Raw genomic sequence first — 19010 nt, forward strand, 5'->3', positions numbered from 1 at the left:
AGTGTAGGTGGTGTATCGTAGCCAAGAGAGATGATGTCCTACTCACTCTCTTCAGATACAAGCCCCACCAGGGCTGCTGCTTTTTTTTTCCTCTCCTTTGAAAGGCCCATTGCAGCAATTATGTGAAATGTGTCCCTTTTGTGATCTGTGACCACCTGAAAAAAAGCTTCTCTGGAATAAAGCACCATGGAAAAGCATTTAGGTTTCCATAGTAACTGCATTTACCTATTTACCCTGGCTCCAAAATTGTACAGTATGTCTGCAACTCCTTATCAGCTCCACTTGAGGTAGCAGAGTACAGCCAGGGTCAGGGTTTCAGCTATCGGTATGCCACCAGTTTAATTTAACAGCCAGACAGCTCCAGTGCATCAGCGTTACACCTCTGACCACATCCAGAGCGCACGGAAGTCGGTTTGGGACAGACATCCGATTTTGGTTTTGATCACACTGGGGAGTCTGCCTTGCCGGATTTCTGAGACAAATCTGGGTGTGTGTCAGGCTGGCAGCACATCCACTATAAACAGTTCAGGTTACACCCCCTCTACCTCTGTATAGCTCACAATTATATAATCGCATGCCCACATTTCTAGGAAAGCCTGTGAGCCTGCAAAAATCCTATGTTGAAATGCAGCTAATAGTTAAACATCCCAAAATATTCTCTTTCTGTCTATCATGGTATTTGATTTTGAAATAACTACTTCAGTCTTTAATTGGAAGAAAATCGTCATTACTTTTAAGAGCATGAAATAACAAACAGGGTCAAATCCAGGTACTATGAAGGCAAAACTCCCACTGAAGTGACTAAACTTCCACAGAAGTCAATGGCAATGTTACATGGAAAAGGACTTCAGGACCTGTCCCACTGCAATGACGGGCCTGATCTGAGGGGTTCTGAGCTCACAGGCAATGGGAGTTGCAAATGGACAGCTTTATACTGGGATCAGGTCCCAGGAATGCAGAAAATAAACAAGAATAGTTGTTGCAATACTTAAGTCCTTACTGTAATGTTAATTAAAGTATAATTAAGATAACATGCATTCTGTCACCAAAAGCTTCAGCATGTAAGCATTCAAAGTAGTACTGACAACAGACAGCCTTGCAAAATACTAAGTAAAAATTAAACATGCACTAGCTTTCAAATTGCTCAAAAGTAATGTATTTTATGATCTAATAAATCTCCTGCTGCTGTTTCTTATAAAATTAATACTAAGACCCTTTCTGAAATATTTATGAATACATATACACTTCATAACAAAAACTGTATCATATAAATATTTCTCACAGAAGCTGCAGAGATGGTGTGAGCAAAAAACTCCCTTCTGGGATTTTAGTAAAAGCAGATCTCACAAAGGATCTGTAAAGAAGAAAAAAACAACCGTACATTAATGTAGCCTCATATATCCATGGTTATAATACTGATCTGGTTATCACAGAGAAATTTATTTATATAAGTAAAAAATAATTAGCTTCCCCCCCACCCCCAAATATAATGTGACAGGTTTCATGTACTATACAAGAAGGTATAAAATGAGATGTGTGCACATACACAGACAGACAGACAGATGAAAGAGATATAAAAATCAGGATTCAAGGATGCAGCACAATTTTAACACATTAGCTGATGATTCTGAATGCTGGAGGTACTCCCTGCAGCAAGCATCCTTCTGTATGCACTGAGAACACCACACATCCTAGTTCATTTTAAATCATAAATTAAATAACCAAATGCTTACAGCCCTTACAGTGAGATAACATCAGGCGGAACGCTGCGAGGAATAGATCTGGCATTTTCACATAAAGCATTATCTTTGGTACAAGTACACCAGGCAGGACATTTTGGCTTCACTGGTTTCTTCCCTTCAGTCAGCAAAAGCACAGATAAAAGGCATAAGAAATAAGCAATTCTTCTAAAGGGTCTGCTGGCATTTCCCATTCTTTTGATCCGCTCTCGTTCCAGCCAGTTGAAAGAATATCCCAAAACATGAACAGGGTTCTTTATTCAGCCATTGGATGTCTTTCTCTAAGTCCAGGTCAATATTTGTCTCTGCTTTCCCAACCCTTTTCTTTCTCTTTCACTCTGTTTTTGTAGATAGAAACCTGCAGCTGATCTGTATGTTTCCACTCACTCAGGCAACGTACTGCTCAGAGAAGAGACCTGCGAGGTGCTGTAAGATGGGGAAAATCCAACCAGCTGAAGGGAAAAAAAAAAAAAAAGAAAAAAAAAAAAGGAAAGAAAAAAAAGACTTGCATCACCACAAAAACACTGAGCACAACACAGCATTAGATTGCAAAGTGATGTAACTGAGAAATACACTGCTTTCTGTTTTCACAGGGAGGCCCTTTCCCTGTTTCCAAAAATAGTACAGCACTATGTTTTGCTGGTGGGTGGGTGAGTGGGTGTGGGGTGGAGTATATGTGTGTGGGGGAGAAATCAGTCATCTCTTACTGAATCCCTACAACCTCATGAACCTTTCAGAATTATGCTTCACGTATTGCAAGCAGCAGAACTAATGGCAGTATCCACAGGAAAATGAAATCGAATGAAACCATCTAAAGCATTGCTGCAAAAACTGTTAGATTCATTTTTATCTCTGACCTTTATTGCACATATTTGTACCACTGAAAAACAAGCTGCCACACATGGAAAATATTACAATGTATGAGAGAATGCCTTTGACTGTCACTCCTAAAGAAAATATTTTCTCATGCAAAATAGATCTCAAATACAGCTTTTTTTTTCCCCCTTTTTTTCCCCTTTTTTTTCCCAGAAAAGGAGTGCTTCTTATTTGTTGCATGTTTTCTGAGCTGGTTAAATGAAGGCATAGGTGGATCAAGCACAGTTCTATAAGAACAACATTAATTTAAAGTTCAAGTTAAAAAACGTATTTTCTTGGAACTGGTTTGACTATTTTAGATGGAAATAAAGAAAATTGTCATTTAAACACCAGCTGTGTTAAACCTGTAGTTAAGAATGGACCTTCTTTGAAGAGTGACAGGATGAGGACAGATCTTGGTGGTAATAATGAACCTTTACAATACTGCCTGGAGGCTGCAATTGAAATGAGTGCTAGGTGTGGTATGAGTGCTCTGTAGATACAGTCCTCAGCCTGAAGACTTTACAGTAAAAAACATTAAATATTTTATAGGAAACTTAAGCAGCACCTAAGTATTACTTTATTAAGAATGGTAAGACAAAGCTAACAAATGCCAAATGGCTGGGAAGCCACACAGGATGATTTTTTTGTCCAATATAGTATTGCTATTAGATGAGTTTTGCAAACTTTAACAGGTCCTAACACTTCCCCGTTGGACTGTTTACATTAGACAGCTCACAAACACTACTGGGGTCAACCCAGTGGTACAAACATTAAATACAGTCAGGCTCACTATTAGCTCCTTCACATGGATGCTGTCTCCTAACCAGGGGACACCTGATCTCCTGATGAGGAGCTGTCTTTTGACTTCTGGTTACCCTTCCTTTGATTTCACATGGCCACCTGGCTCTAGCCCATTGCTCCTGCCACAAAAAGCCACAAAATCACAAGGTCAACATCAGGCCATGTCTGTCTTCCTCAGGAACAATCTCAGCAAGGCCTTAGCGCATACCCAGGTGCCCAGCTGGGATTTGATAGCTATGGGCAGAACAACAGCCTGCAAAACTGCAAGAATTTCAGTCATGGATACAAGGCAGGACTCCAGCACTGCCGAATCCTTGACTGGGTGGTGGCTGAGGCCTGTCTCACAGGGATGAGGGGAGACACCCAGAGCTCACACCAGGTGGTGGGACTGCATCCTCTGAAGGACTGGGCGCAGCCAGAAATGTCCAGAAAGCTTTCAGAGGCAGATGGCCACCTTCAAAGGCCGTGCTGGGAGAGGACAGCACTGCTTGTGCACACTTCCTGCCAGGCATCTGAGCCCGTGGAAGGAAGGGCAGCTCGTGCTTTCTTAGCTGCCTTGCTCCCTCTGTTCTGTTTTTGTAAAGGTCTCTATTAATTTAAGTGTGGGCCCATGTTTTTGCTCTTTAGAAAACCTTCCCTTGTCAGCAGTCCCTCCCTGAAGCAGCACCAGCTAAGAGTGGCAGAAACCTGGGTTATTTCTGAGCCCATCCACCTCCGGTAAGAAAAAGAATTACAGTAGCCAGGGCACTGAAATCATTATTACAAAAATGTTGATGCCTTTCCATCCCCCAGTATAGAGGTGACTTCTTGCTCTAGAAATGATCTAATTGTACCTGAGAGGGAAGCTGGATTTGTAGGACTTGCATAAGTAGGCTACACCATCTTCTCCCCTCCAAGATGTCCAATCGCACAGACATGGTGAGGTGAGAACAGAAAATTCTCTAACTCTTTTTTTCCTGAAAGAGGCCTGTTGTTGTTTGTTTGTTTATTCCTGGCAAAGCCACCCATTGCCATGGCAATATTTTGCCATTGATGGTGAAACCCCGTGTTTCATTTCCTTTGGCTCATTCACTGAAATCCACCATCAATTACCTAGGCATTTCTCTTTAATTAATACTCCAACCACATTGTGAACCTCCTGAAAACTTTGCAGTGTAGTGTTTTCTTCGGTAACAAAAGCACATTCTGCAGCAGAGCAGTAACCTGACTCCAGTTCTGTCCATGCAGAGAACCGCCTGGAAGTTAGTTTTCCATTCCAAGCCACATGCCAAAACAACCGCTTTTCCAAAATTGCAATATTATGAATATTTATAACAGTCCCATCAAAAGAGAGGCATAATCACATTTTCCAAGGTCCTTTTCTGCCAAGCTCAGCATCTCATTTCCTGCCATGTAGCAGTTTAAACCCAAAGCGGTTCATGGATTTTTAGTGGCACAGCTTCTCTCCAGCCCGGCGACACTTGGCTCACCCTTTGCCGATGCCATCGCTGTTTGTTTGCGGGCCAGCGGAGCGGGCAGCGGCCTGCTGCGCCCACGGACCAGCGCCTGCCTCTCGGTCCCTGCTTGTTTTCCCGGGTGTTTCAGGTACTGACTAGGCACAATGGGATTCGAAATTCATTTATTTTTCTTTCTGCGAGGTTCCAGCAGGGGGGATGAGGGAGTTGTGGATGCGTTCCTCGGTCTGCTTCGCATCACTTGACGTTCTAGCCGAAAACCCTGCACCTTGCCGTGCTGCGGAGAGGGCGGGCGGTCGGGCGCCGGGCTGGGGGACACCGCAGGGGGACATTGCAGGGGGTCACTGGCTGAGGGCCGCCGCTCGGGGCCGGCGCGGGCCCCGCGCCACCGCCTCGCCGCGGCCCCGTATCCCGGCAACGCGGCGGCCGCGGGCGGCGCCCGCGCGGAGCGGCCTGGGCCGGGCGGGGGCGAGCACGGGCCCGAGGGAGCGCCGGGGCCGCCCCTCCACCCCACGGCCCCGCGGCCCCTGCCGTGCCCCCCGCGCTGTGGCGGCGGCAGGGACCCGCCGGGCCCACGGCGAGCGGCCGCAGTGCGTCCTGCACGAATGTGCCGTCATGGTTCATCTCTGCGGTGGTGACCAGAGCCAAGTGCGCCTTAGGGACCGATGGTTTCCCACGCAGTGGCTCTGCGTGGTAAGAAACAAATTGCTGTTTCTTCCAATGTATTCAAATTGTCTGGTAACGACAATTTTTGATGATAATCAACCATCTAGTAAAAATCTTAGTGCAAGTATGTGACTGTCAAAATTAAAGCTACTTTTGCCTGCTGCCACTAGAGGTATTCACCACCCATCACTGCTTGTGTGTTCTTTGGTCTTAGCAAGCACAACTTCTATGGCTTCCTTTCTAGAGCAAACATATGCATTATTATTTCTTTATTATTTTAATTTTTATTATTATTACTATCATTATTACTATCTATGCATACATTTTTTAGCACATACTCTCCAATATCTGGTTAAAATATTAATACTTCTACAAGCAAACTTGTTTGCTAAAATACTTGAGGATGACAAACACAAATGGTCAGAACCTAGAACAAAAATTATTTTAAAAATATTTAATATTTTTCAAGTTATTAACTCCATGCCAACGACTATATTTGCCTATTTGCATTAGACTAGAATGTTTTCATTACCACCATATGACAAAATTTGAATAAGCTTCCTGTGGTTTCATGTTCAGTACAGTTCCCTTTGCAGATCCAGATCCTGTTAAAGTTACCCTCGATTTTATGCTGCTGTTAGAAAACTCTGCTGCCTTTTCTCTGTTCAGAATGAGCTGCCTGCACATACGTAGCCTAATCCAAAATCCACTGATGGTGATGATGAGACTTTACTGTGCATGGTGTTAAGCCCATAATATTACACCACACAGATGGGCAATAGCCTGAATCACACCCAGTATTCACCGGTCTCCTAAAGAACAAAACATTGTCATTGCTATGTTACCACTGTGTTTGGAGCAGGAGGGTTTTGAGATCAAAGACTCCTACAGATACCTCATAAGTCTGAGTTTTTGCTCTCTTGGCTCCACCCTTTTAAAAAGAAGTTCTGCAGCAAATGGCAAATTTAAAGCAGCTGAGAATGAGGCTGTACTTTCAATAAACAAAACTAAGTCTTGTGAATTCTAAACAGTTCTGAAAAGACTATGCTTCCTGGTGGATCTGGCACCAAGAGTCACTGCCAGGAAGAGGCCTTCTGCAGGTTAGGCATAATAAAACTTGAGATGCCTTTACAACAGCTCATAACACAGACAAGCTTGGGAATGATCACAAGACTGCCCAAACCTTTTTATTTGGAAAATTCTGCTGACTTTGCCCTATCCTGTCTATACAGGTTCGTATTATGGGTATCCTTCTTTATTACACCAGTTTCATTAAAAGCAGAACAACCAGGCCAGTCCCTGTGTCAAAAAGCTGAGGAAATGGCTGCTTAACTGCTGCCAGCTTTGGAGGAAAGAAAGACTTGGAGGGTGGTCTCCTTTCCCTTACATAAAGTAGCCAGTTCACAGTTCACTGTGGACTTAGAAGTGATCACCTCTGAAGTGAGCTCTCATGGCCAAAATTTCATAGTGATAAAACAACACCTGCTCCACTGAGCATGTCCTAGTGAATGTGAGGTGTCTCTGGAACTGCTTGCTGGTTTAGGTACACCAGAATTTGACCAACGACAAAAAAATATGTCAGGAGAGATGTACTGATATCTGAATGATCTCTCTCAAAGAACAGATGCACAGTGTATTTCTATCAAAGGGAAGCCAGGCAAAATTCTAGGTTTTATTTTGTTGTGACTAAGAACTTTCAACATCCTTAGGATTCTTGATGCTTTGTTTTCTTCTGAGCTCTATTATAAGCCAGTGTGCTTTGCAGCACCCAACCCAGTAGCATCACATTAACTGCTCTCCTGATAACCAGACACTTTTCTCCAGACCTATACAAATAGTTCTTGCTTTGCTTCTAGTGCCTGTGTTTTGCCTTGAAAATGCTAACAATGGATATTTAAAGTTGGGGGGGAAATGAAAGAGCAAACATACAAGCTCAAGAGCAAACCAGAGCCCAGTTCAAAGATGTATGAAGCTGTGCCACTTCATGGTTCACAGCAGGAACTGATACCACACCTAATATAGGGGGAAGTGTAAGAAAGGAGACAATATAAAAGAACACGAGGTTTCCACCTGCTGCAGAAATCTGGAATTTTTTTCTATCTTTCAAGACAACTCTCATGAAAATTTGCCTGTAGTTTACTCAGGGAAGGTCAGCTTCTCCCATGTTGGAAATGGGGACACTTTTGAGAGAGTCAACATTCCCATCTATTTCAGCGGAACTGACATCACACTCACCAGCTAGCATACATCCTACTGTAAGATTAAGTGCCCTCTATATGCACCTCTCAGCAAGGAGAAGTCTTGTTTAAATATGCAAGTTACTTTTTGCCTTTTTTCCCTCTACATAGTTCTATCAGATATTAAACCATGATACTAGTGAGAGAATCTATGCTTAATTTGTAATTGTCAGCTTCTTCAGAACTGGCATGGTGATTTAAAGAACATATTTCTGTGCAACACTTTCCTTAATGGGATGGTTTCTCTCATCCCAACTCTTACAAGTACTATTGATTCTGCTCTCTTCCACAGACCACTGCTGGTGTTTCTGTTCTAATGCTATTCTCTAAAGTAGATTAAATAAATTAGCTGGCAAAAGAACCAGAAAACAAATAAAACCCTAAACAAGCCCAAATCTTTCAAACCCACCCTCTCAACCCCCCCCAAAATTGCCAGAGCCAGAACAAGCAGCTGAGGACAGGAGTGGGCAGAGAGCATTGGTTTCACTGTTACAGAAAATGCACAGGGAGCTGTACACTTCAGGGGCAGTTTCATGTTACAAATGCTCATGTATAAAGGAATCATAGGACAGAACTAGTGACAAAGTACCTCAGTCTTTACCAAACAGGACAAAATACAAGCCTCATAAAACACCCCAGTATTTAGCTACCATTGTTTAAAAATTATCATCTAACTGGAGGACAATCTTTCAGCAGGTGTATACAAACTGTCACTTCATAATTATTATCTCCAGTCTGCCATCTCCTTCTACTCTTAATTTGCTATTTCCTCATAGAAGGTTTCCTTTGTGCCTACATTCAAAATAGAAGGGATAGAAAAGGCAGTTCAGTAAGAACCCTGTATACAAAACAAAATGTCCCCATTTTCTAGCATGAGCAAGCGCTTTCTGCAGACCCAAAACAACATACTACTGTCAGTGTAGCTAAATGCCATTTAATTGGCAGCTAGAAAAGTCTATAATACATTTCTTCATGGAAAAATGTCTGAGCTCTTCCAGTGTGCCAAGATGCTAATTAAAAACAGACGGCGTGTTACAAAATCCTTTCCTTGACCTGTGCTATCTTATATGCCCTTCTGTACTTTTTCATGGCATTGGCTCCCTGAGGAATTATTCTAATCTTTATAAACTTGTCTTTAATTTTCCTTATCATTTTGCAAACAGAAAGGAAGTAACAAAATATTATTTATTTAAATGTACATAGAAAATTTATTTGTTACATGGCAGAGACAACAGGCTTTTGAGGAGAAAGTCTTTACTTGTTAAAAAGAGGTTTCTATGTCCTGAATAATTTACAATGAAAGAAATCTTAGTGCTACTGAAGTCACTGAAATACTTCAAGTAGAAGCCTTGCTGGAGTGCCATGGACATAATGAACTGCACAATAGGAAGGATGTGAATCATCAAACACATATTATTGTTTCATCATTGCTAATTGACATGCTTTACAAAGCAGAGATTTGAATCAGCACTGAAACATTTTAAGGGGTTGTTGGTGATAGCTCTGCAAGTGTATTTTACTGATGTTTTAACTGTTCTCAGCAACTCAAGAAATTAGAAAAAATACTTTACTTTTTCAGTAAGAGTTAATCCTTTTTACCCTAAGTAAATACCAAATCTGCCACCCTACGTTATGGCAGGCATGCTGCCACTGCACGAGCCTAGCACAGATTCTCCATCAAGTACTGCACCAAGCTGAACTCCAAGGTCCCTTTTTCTTGCAAACCACATTTGCCCTGCAGAGGAGACTTCGGAAGGCTGAACATTTCATTACATCTGTTATCTCATATGCCAATATGCTACATCTTTAGTACAGCTTTAAGAAAAGATTTGCTCTTTTGGCTGCTGGCTCTTTCCCTCTGCAGTGGGAGAACAAAACCAACACAACATCCTTAGCTAAGAACTGACTGTAGTTTTAAATATAATTTTCATAGCAACAGAGAAATACACATTTTAGTTATGACTGCTCAGAAGCTAAAGAATTTTCCCTACCTTGAACATGGTAACATTCACATTTTAAGTTCAAAAGGATTCCTAATTATCCCTTTTCTAAGACAATAATCCAAATACTATACAGCTGACTTTCTTTTTGACACCAATCACTTGTAGGCATCTGTAAGTTTCCACTGTTGCTGCCCTTGTGATTTAGGCAAAGAGTCATTAAAACTGGAGGGCCTAATTCCCAGCCTCAATATAACACATCAGTAAGAAGTAATAAGCTCCTTCATGTAGCAATATAGCTCCCCAGCTAAATAAATGGCACACAGTACTGATTAAACAAAGGCACATGTGGCCTTTTTTCCCAAGATTGTTTTTAGAAGCAAATGGATGAATATGTAAGAGTAAAAGACAAGGATAAAAAAACCCCAGGTTTGGGAACGCAAGAGAACAGTTAACATCACAGAAACTGAGATATTGACTCCTAGGCAAGGAAAGGGAGACCTCAGAAATTCGCTAGAGAATTTCTTGGAGCAAGTAATGGCTGAAAAGAGCTTGGAACTGCAAATAGTCTCCTGCTGTTCAATTTTCTCTTCACTAAGGGAAATGAAGGCTATACATTCATTGCAAATACAGACTGGATCAAAAATACCCAATTCCATTAACAATTTATTTTCTTAAACAGAACAATTGGAAATAATGACTTTAGATAACAGCTCAGGTCACAAATAGTAATAATGCTCTACTCTGTGTTTCTGACACCCCTGCTTCCCCCTCAGGGACGCAGATATCCCTTCATTTGCACATTATATATATACATATATATTAAGTTCTCTCTCAAGAGCTATATATAGCTTCTATTCACAGGCGAGCACCACAACCACTTATTCATTCTTTTCATGCTTTACCTGCAGCTTTCAAGGCTGTCTTGATGCTAAAAATAGCTTTGCATATTAGAGGAGGGTTGCTATAGATTCAGAATGGGTGATGTTCCAAAGCCAGCTAAATCCCTCCTTGCTGAGGATCCGTGAGGATGTATGTGATGGGCATCTGTGACCAGGGCTGTGATGCCCTTTCATAAAGACTCTTAGGTTCCAAGGATGGGGTATTTGTGTTGTTCTTAAGGCTGGACTGAACTGCAAATCAATATAAATCATGAATGTTATAAGTTTAAGGCTTTGTTTTTCATACTGTAGTGTTAGATCACAGGACAACAGTACCTTCATATATTAATGAAGCTAATATTCATATACTAGTTTCTTTTTAACTGGGAGAATAATTTAGTATTCTATTGCATGGGCATATTTTTCTGCGGGTAGTGATATCTTCAAGTAAGAAAATATCAAAATGCTTCACTAGTCTTCTTAATTTTTCTAGTTCTTATTATTTGTGGCTGGATTATGACCATATCTAAGGTAAATGAGGTAGTCAGAATAGTATTTTCCTTTTGTTAACAGACTCATAGAAACCTGCCAAATACTCTATTAAGACTGAGGTTCAAATAAAAGTTTTACTGGGAAAGAGTGGCATGGATTTACTACACCAAGATTGATAAAAAGTATTAAAACAGATCCTAATATAAATCTAAATAACACAATCCATCTTTTATGTGCAGTATATTTAAGGATAGTGTAATGCAAACTTGACAGAATGTTTTATGAAATGCTAAAGGAAATGTTGTTTTTTACGCAAATCTCACTTCACATCCTGACCCTTATCTTCCATGCAGTTTTGCTTCCATTCAAGAAAGGCAGTCATCTAGATATGTAATTGTTAACATTTTGACTTACATTTGGAAATTGAATGTGGTTTCAGCAAGTAGCAGGATCTCCCCCAGGGTACACGCTGCAGTATTTCTTTTTACTAGAAAAAAGATAGATGCGGTAGATAACTTTCCTTGGTGTTTTTTTGAGTCTGACAATTTTACTTCTAGAGTTGTGGATATTGCACAGCTCAGTGTTGCTGGCTATAAATATCATAACTTGATATTTGTAACCAAGTTAGACTAATGGTTGCCATTTAGGATAGTTATCTTTCTCATTCCACTTAGGTGCCATGGAATGAATAGTGTCCTGGAAATACTTTCAATAGAAAGGTTGATAGTATTTCAGTACTTCATGTCTTAATGATATTGGTAATTAAATAACATAAAATTGTATTTAATTTGAAATATAATCCCTATTATTTCCAAACCCTGGTGATCAGTAGTATACTTTTACTAATAAAAGCTCAGTTCTAGCAGAATGGCTCATGGTATTATTAATTAAATGAGGTCTCACAGCAGTACTCAATAAGCATGTTCATTAAAAACTGTGAAATAGGAATTTTTAACTGATTCATCCTACTTCAGTGCTCAGAGCAGCATTTTTATATCCCTGTATCCTTCAGTTTTCACTGACGGACCAGTTACTGTTCACCTCAACCTGGTACTAACAGCCTCTACATGCAGCTACTGTACTGCTTTACTGTGTAATCCCACTGAAATAGTAAGATAAAGTGATCAATTCAAATAAAGTGGTCAAATCTGTCATCATTACATTATATCATGCTCTTATACCTTAGTTTTTTGAAATCTGACAGTGAGATTCCAAACAACTGACTGCAGCACTGTATATTGCAAATAATCCCTGATTTTCGTTGTTTAAGGACAACCAGTGGAAAACACGGTGATGAACTTATCTTACCAGCTCCACAGTACATTTTGCACGACTGGCCTTCTGGATTCCTGAGTTAAGAGCTCAACTTCTAAGATGAAACACTTATCTAAAAAACTGGTGTTTTCTGGAACATGTTTGCAGGAATGAGACTGTCCATCTCTATTAAGATTACATCACAGACTCAGACTTCGAGGCACCTTTCTTTTCCAGGTTATGTAGAATGCTGGGAACACAAATAGTGCTTAACTGCTTGCATGATTCAGATGACAGTGACTTGTCTGTCACCTTTTTATACAGAAGACTTCAGATTGCAAACATTCCCTGTCAATGATTTGTACCTTTCCTCAATTCTCTAAGTGAATGTTATGAATATATATACATGGTAGACATTATGCACAAAAATGCACCTCAGGAAAAGAGGGAACACATATCTTTTCCACTATGCTTTAAAAATGCAATGGGGACTGTAACTTTGCTCATGTATTCTTTTTTTCCCCTTCCAAAAAATCCATTGGGAAATAGTGTAATTTAAAGAAAATAAGTACATTGCTTGTCATTTGTTTTCTTTTATTTATTTTCACACTACTACATTTTCCTTCTCTTGCTTATTATTTTCTATGATTTTTTTCATCTTATATCATAACTCTGATATCAAACTGGAAAAACAAATTTGCCTTTCTCTTGTATTTATGTAATTGGATGCCATCAGTCACTTTCCACCAAAGCACATCTAGCCATAAAAGTAAGATTAGGCATTCTTTGCTCTCTTAGGAAAGAATTCATACTTCAGGGAATTTAAGCATAATGAACTTCTAAAATCTCCTCAAATGAAAACTGGAACATGGTGGAGAAGTTAAGTTTCTGTATTCCACTTAAGTGCAGGCTGATAAAACTAAGAAGTAGTATTTTGTACATACTGATAATTACTTTAAAATTAAATTCCTGACAGGCTGAAGTCACTACTCAAGTTTATGCATGCCTACATGCATGTGTAATCTTGTAGTGAGCTTTGTTCTGAGCAGAGTTGCCAGACTAAGGTCTGGAGACAAAAATCACCTGCCATAAAGCAAATGTGGAACTAGCAGTGACAACTAAAGACACTAGACAGGAGTCTATATAATGTATCTATAAGGAATTTATTTAGTAAAATTCTGTACATTTTGCAAAAATAAGCCCAAACTTTAAAGCTAATATGGGGAGTTTATTCTAAGAATTATTTTTTTATCAAAGTCTGAGTTATTATTTCCATAACTGAATAAGTCAGTCTTTACATGATCATACTGCTATTATTTACACTATCCATCTTAACAAGGACTTGCAGAAAACTTTATTTTAATAATGTTTTTTGAAGTACACAGAAGTTTTAGGAACAAGGTTGATGCTTTGAGTGTTCCCTTAATTACAACAAAATGAATTAATGAAGCAATCTGGTTTTCAAGATATTATTATAAGATTCTTACATAACTCTGTAGTCATAGGCAATAAAACTAAAATAGATATTAGGAATTAAAACAGTTGTAGTTCCTCCATAGTGTATCTGTGATTCTTTGGCATGTTAAGAGTGGAAGTAATGCTACCATCAAATAAACTGCGGAGCAAGACTTCAACTACTTCAGTCCATGATAACGAAGACTAAGGCTGCTCTTCTGTCAACAGTAATAAAAAAAAATCTTGTGAATTGTGTATGACATTGAGAGGCCTTATATGCATCACAGGAGGTGGGGCTAAGGGAATAAATCAGGTTATTTAGGCTGTATTTTCTAACATTGTGGCCTAAACAGGGATTCTGTTTACCAAGTTAATCAGCTGAGAATAAGGGTGGGATTTCCACATCTTTGACTTCTTGGGAAATTTTCAGATCAACAGGAAGTTCCAACTTTATTTTTAATAAGAGCCTTTGATATTTGTTTTTATCCTAACAGCAGAACAAGCTTAATCTGAATTCAAGATGTACGCTGTTGTCTTCTTCAGCTTTCCATGACTGCTTATTAAACCAATTTCCAAACTTTGGTCTCAAAATAAATGCTCTGTAGACAGACAATAGAACCAGCACCTTCAGTGCACTAGGCAGTAAGTAGTTGTGGAGACTGGCAATGATTTGTTTACCCTAGAGTGGAGGAGCCAGGAATAACAAAGGTCCATGGGTAAAATTATACCTCATATATCCTTCTGAAATGCCATCATCTGTCGGATCTGCCTTTAGTGATACACATTTTCAAAATTTCAAATTGCCTGTCACATTGGAAGTCTTCGTGTTCTAGAAATTGTCTCCACACAATGTATCTAACATTGATATCCAATGGTGTTAAACAGAAATAATTAAGAGGAAAATGTCCATGGATACATGGAATTTAGGAAATTCAATACTCTTATAATATGGTTAGATATTATATTATATTATATTATATTATATTATATTATATTATATTATATTATATTATATTATATTATATTATATTATATTATCTATTATATTCTCTATTTTATCTTATTAACAAGTGAAATGCAATACAATGATTGTGGCTAATTATACAAAGGTCTGGGATTTTAGAACAAGGAAGGAAACTGATGTTTAATCAGATAGTATTCTTACAAAGGCACTTTTCTAACAATGATTATGCACTGAAAAGCTAATTGCAACTTCAAAATATCATAAAACTGCACAGCTTCTCTTCAAATAATGGACATAGCATGAGCTTGTCTGTGATTATTTATTGTAACTGACCGTATACTGGAAATATCTTTAAATACAGAAGTTCTTTTCTTGAGGAAATTATTTTATCAGCCAAACAAATAAAACTGCATTTGCCTTTTAGCACAGCAACATTGACATCTAGTGGCTAGTTAAGATTCCTGTTTAATATTCTGTGTATGAGAAAAAAATGTGGAACACACCATTTATTGAATTTGACAAACCAGGTATGCACTGCCTGCTATCTCCACATAGCCTCTAGATGATTACAGAATATTATTAATGACTAGTTTGGAGTTACTAGTACCTGTGATGGGAACTGGTGAGCTTGAGGCACTGCCTCTCACGAACAGTCCCACTGGTTTTCCCTGACTGTCAGGAAGTCTTAAACTTGGGAATCAGCTGCCTGATTGTAGAGTATACCTTCCTCAGGGCTTGCTGGGAGGCACAGCACATCCCTGAAATTGCACACGGGTACAGCTAAATGAAAAAGAGCTACAGTTACTGAATGTGATGTTACTGGCATATGTGAACATCCATTTTTAGCTTTACTTGCTTTTTCTACAAATTACTAGGGGGTTTCAAATAGGAGCAGATAAAAATCAGGAACATGACAGATGCCAAAGTACTGTTCGTACAAAAGACAAAAAAATAAATGATTTGGCAACTTGCTTCATAGACATGTAGGAGATAGGAAGGTGCCAATATCAAATAGCATTAGAAATTAATTTCTTCATTTGTCAACAAAAGAACTGACTTAATGGAGAAAGAGGAAAGATTATACAGGACAAGTATCAGTTTTACTAGCATTCTTGATGGTTCCACACAGGTGTCTCATAATCAAACTCAAATGTAGTCTGTGGCAACAGCTCACAATGGCTGTAGTTGTCAGTGACTGCCCTGCCCTTGCTCTCCATACCAGTGGTAGCTGCCTCTTTGAACCTGCTGGCAAAGCCTTCTGATTTGCTTAATTAAAAATTGGAACAATTTCTTAATTGGCTAACCAAACTAATTTTGATTCAACAGATCAGAGGCTGTTGAGTTTAAGCAACTTTACCAGAAGATCTTAGGAGGCAATCGTCTTCTGCAGGAAGGCTGATGTGTTTCTTCCTGGCTAAATACTGTTAAGAAGTAAACATCTATGCTTTGTATTTCTTAAATATACATAGAGAAATCCGAGTCTGAAAAAGAGCAATAAAATGTAAGAGTTCTCCAATATGTAACCTATATAGAAAGGTTGAAGTACCTTCTCAGGCTGCAAAAAGGGAAAACTGTGGGGATACATGTCTTCCAGGATTTAAAGATGTTATTCAAATGATGATCACTTCTTGCTTTCTGTACAAACTAATGCAGGGCATTAAGAAATTAACTCAAGTAGCAACAAAGAAGATTTTTTCTTAGATAGTAGGAAAAACCCCTTATACCTAAAAGGTTAATAGATTAAGGTAATAAGCTGTGAAATCTCCTACACTAGAACCTCTTGTGAACAGCTCAATAAGTATGTCAGGTATACTTTGAATTCTGCATTTCTATGATATATGTACCGTGTCTGACTTAAACTTTTTGGATACAGCAGGCCTCATACTTTATTTAGCCCATTCTAGATTTAGGGCAGAACTAAAGTTAAAGCTACAGTGATGTTTTCTCCTTTGTGGACCACAAAGTTCAGGGCTACTGTAATTTAAGACTATTGTTTCACATTACTGCTGACCTGATCTAAAAGAGAGCTGCTGCTGAAAGGGCAGCCCCTGTTTCTCACTTCCCACTTCCCTCCCTTCCCATCCCGAACATTTTTTTGCTTCACCGGGGTTACTCATCCAGACACCACATCAGGACAGTCACAGGCGTTAGGGTGGCAGAAAATTAAATTCTGCAGTTCAGCAAGAGTGGTCAGATAAGCATTAGAGCCCGTTTAAGAAGAATGCTCTCTTCAGTGGCAGCTTGACTTACTTGTAAAGATTGGCATAGACTGACTTACTTGTAAAGGAAAGCTGTGCTCCTAAGCTTTGGATGTACTTAAAACCTCCTGCCCTGTAAAGAGTTATGCCCATCTCGTCTGTTCTTTTTCCTGTATCTTCCAATCCTGTGGGACTACGAAAGAAGTGCCTTTTTGGTGTCAAAACATACTGTTGCTAGAATTAAACTACGGAGATACTCCCATTGGAGCAAAGTATAATGCATATACCAACAGCTAAGGGCACGTTCAGTTTCAACTTCCAATTTATTTAGGAGGCCATTTCGGAACCCATTCCCCAGCTGTAGCTTACTGTAGCCCACATATAAAAGCAGTCAGGTGATGTTCTGAAGCAGCACAGTTAGACATCAGAAAAGCACAGCATAGCAAGATGAAATTATCTAGCTGCTATTCTCAGAAAAGCTGTTTATAACACAACTTCAGCATCTACAGCAGCTGCTATAGATGGACTCACTGCAGATAATTTTCCTGTCCCAGAAACTGTATTTTTTCTATATGCAGGCTTTGCGGCCACAGCACAATGCCAAGAGATTCAAGCATTGTAAATCTTTCCTCTACCTTTCCCACTCTTCTTCAAAGTGCATAATCAATGATATGTTGGCCCAGTTTCCAGAATCATGTCAGGATTCATTCACACTAAAGCAGTCTGTCATTTCCATAAGACAGGAACAACAAAAAGATGCTTGCTATTACAGCTTTGAGGGTATACATTATTTATTTTGATATATTTAAATTATTAATTAGGATAATTCCATTCTTGCAACTGAGTCTCTGCCCTTTAGAGGAAATGGGCCACATTCAGTAGGACTTAGCAGAATACTGCATGCACTCAAATGGCACTGCATGCACAGTGCCACTCAGTTCCTTTCCATGGGGCACTTAGCATCATCTTTGCATCCCTTCACAGCAATAATGACATAACAAGTAACACAAACACTAGGTCAGAAGAAAAAAAAAAATCTGAAAACAGAAATCTACTAGCCAAGGTAAGGAGAAACACTGTCAGCTATGGTGTGTGATTGTATTACTGCAGAAAAGCAACACCTACAACTTATATTTTACAACTTGCATATTACAAGGGTAGCAGCAGTATTTCAATTTTTAGTATTTCCCTGTATTAAGTGTGTCTGTGGTTTAACTATCCAGGAATCAATAACACAACTGGAAACACAGTCCAGAAGAAAGTACCTTGTGATAGACTACAGCATTTCAGACCTCAGCAGTTCAGGTTGTGTTTGATGGGAAACTATCAATTCATTGACAGCTAATTGCTCTATCTGATGACTTAATGCCGAAGACTGGTGCTTCCCAGCTACTTTATCAGCAAATACTTCTGGCTTATAGAGCTTCTTTTTATGATGCAACCCACAGGCTCCCAAACTCTTATCGCCCAGTTGCCGCCGCTCCTCACAGGGAAACTGAGTCACATACTGCCTTTCGTTCTTCTAACTGCGAGATGCGACTGAAAAGAAGAGAAGCCGCTGGCACAGGCAGCAATCACTGTTACAGATCGCCGTGCCGAGGTCACGATCGCGGTCCGTGGCGCGCCGAGGGCAGCGCGCACCTCCCGGGCACGCCTGGCAGCTGCTGCCCTCCGCAGAGCGCCTCCCGGGGCCTCCCGCGCACAGGGCTCCCCTTCTCCGCGAGAGGTCCCCTCCCGAACGACCCCCGCCTCTCCGATCCCTCCCGAGGCACCCTTTCCACCGAGCCCCGGCACCCGCGGCGGGGTCTGAGCCCGTGCCCCCGCAACGGGGACTGCCCCGCCCGAAAGCGCCGGGGATGGTGCGCGGGCGAGCCGGGCCGGGGAGAGGGGCGCACTCAGGCCCCTCTGAGCCCCTGCGGCAGAGTCCTACCTTCCCAGAGGCAGAGACCGCGGCAGCCGGGGCCGCTGACCGGGTTCCCGGGCAGGGAGACTCCCCTCTCCCCTAAACATGATGAGCGGCTTTCCCCTCCCCTCCCCTCCCGTGCCGGCTCGCCCTCCCCCGCGCCCCGCT

The 19010-nt window shown here is 40.4% G+C and overlaps 1 protein-coding gene across 4 annotated transcripts in view; it reads right to left on the reverse strand.

Annotated features, from left to right (window-relative positions):
• Window positions 1–18976, reverse strand: part of LGI1 (leucine rich glioma inactivated 1) — a 32648-nt gene extending 13672 nt beyond the window's left edge. Inside the window, exons 1-4 of one of the 4 annotated variants that reach the window (XM_038140426.1) lie at window positions 18870–18976; window positions 11483–11555; window positions 1743–2191; window positions 1283–1354 (exon numbers count right to left, since the gene is read on the reverse strand). In XM_038140426.1, the coding sequence (XP_037996354.1) occupies window positions 1283–1354; window positions 1743–1933 (263 nt within the window). In that variant the 5' untranslated portion in view covers window positions 1934–2191; window positions 11483–11555; window positions 18870–18976. Of the gene's footprint in view, window positions 1–1282; window positions 1355–1733; window positions 2192–4231; window positions 4365–11482; window positions 11556–18869 lie in introns of those variants that run through there. The other 3 variants (XM_038140425.1, XM_038140428.1, XM_038140429.1) reach the window with 3 other exon arrangements.
• Between the last annotated feature and the right edge of the window lie 34 nt (window positions 18977–19010).

This window comes from Motacilla alba, chromosome 6, assembly GCF_015832195.1.
Source record: "Motacilla alba alba isolate MOTALB_02 chromosome 6, Motacilla_alba_V1.0_pri, whole genome shotgun sequence".
NCBI classification, from domain to species: Eukaryota; Metazoa; Chordata; class Aves; order Passeriformes; family Motacillidae; genus Motacilla; species Motacilla alba.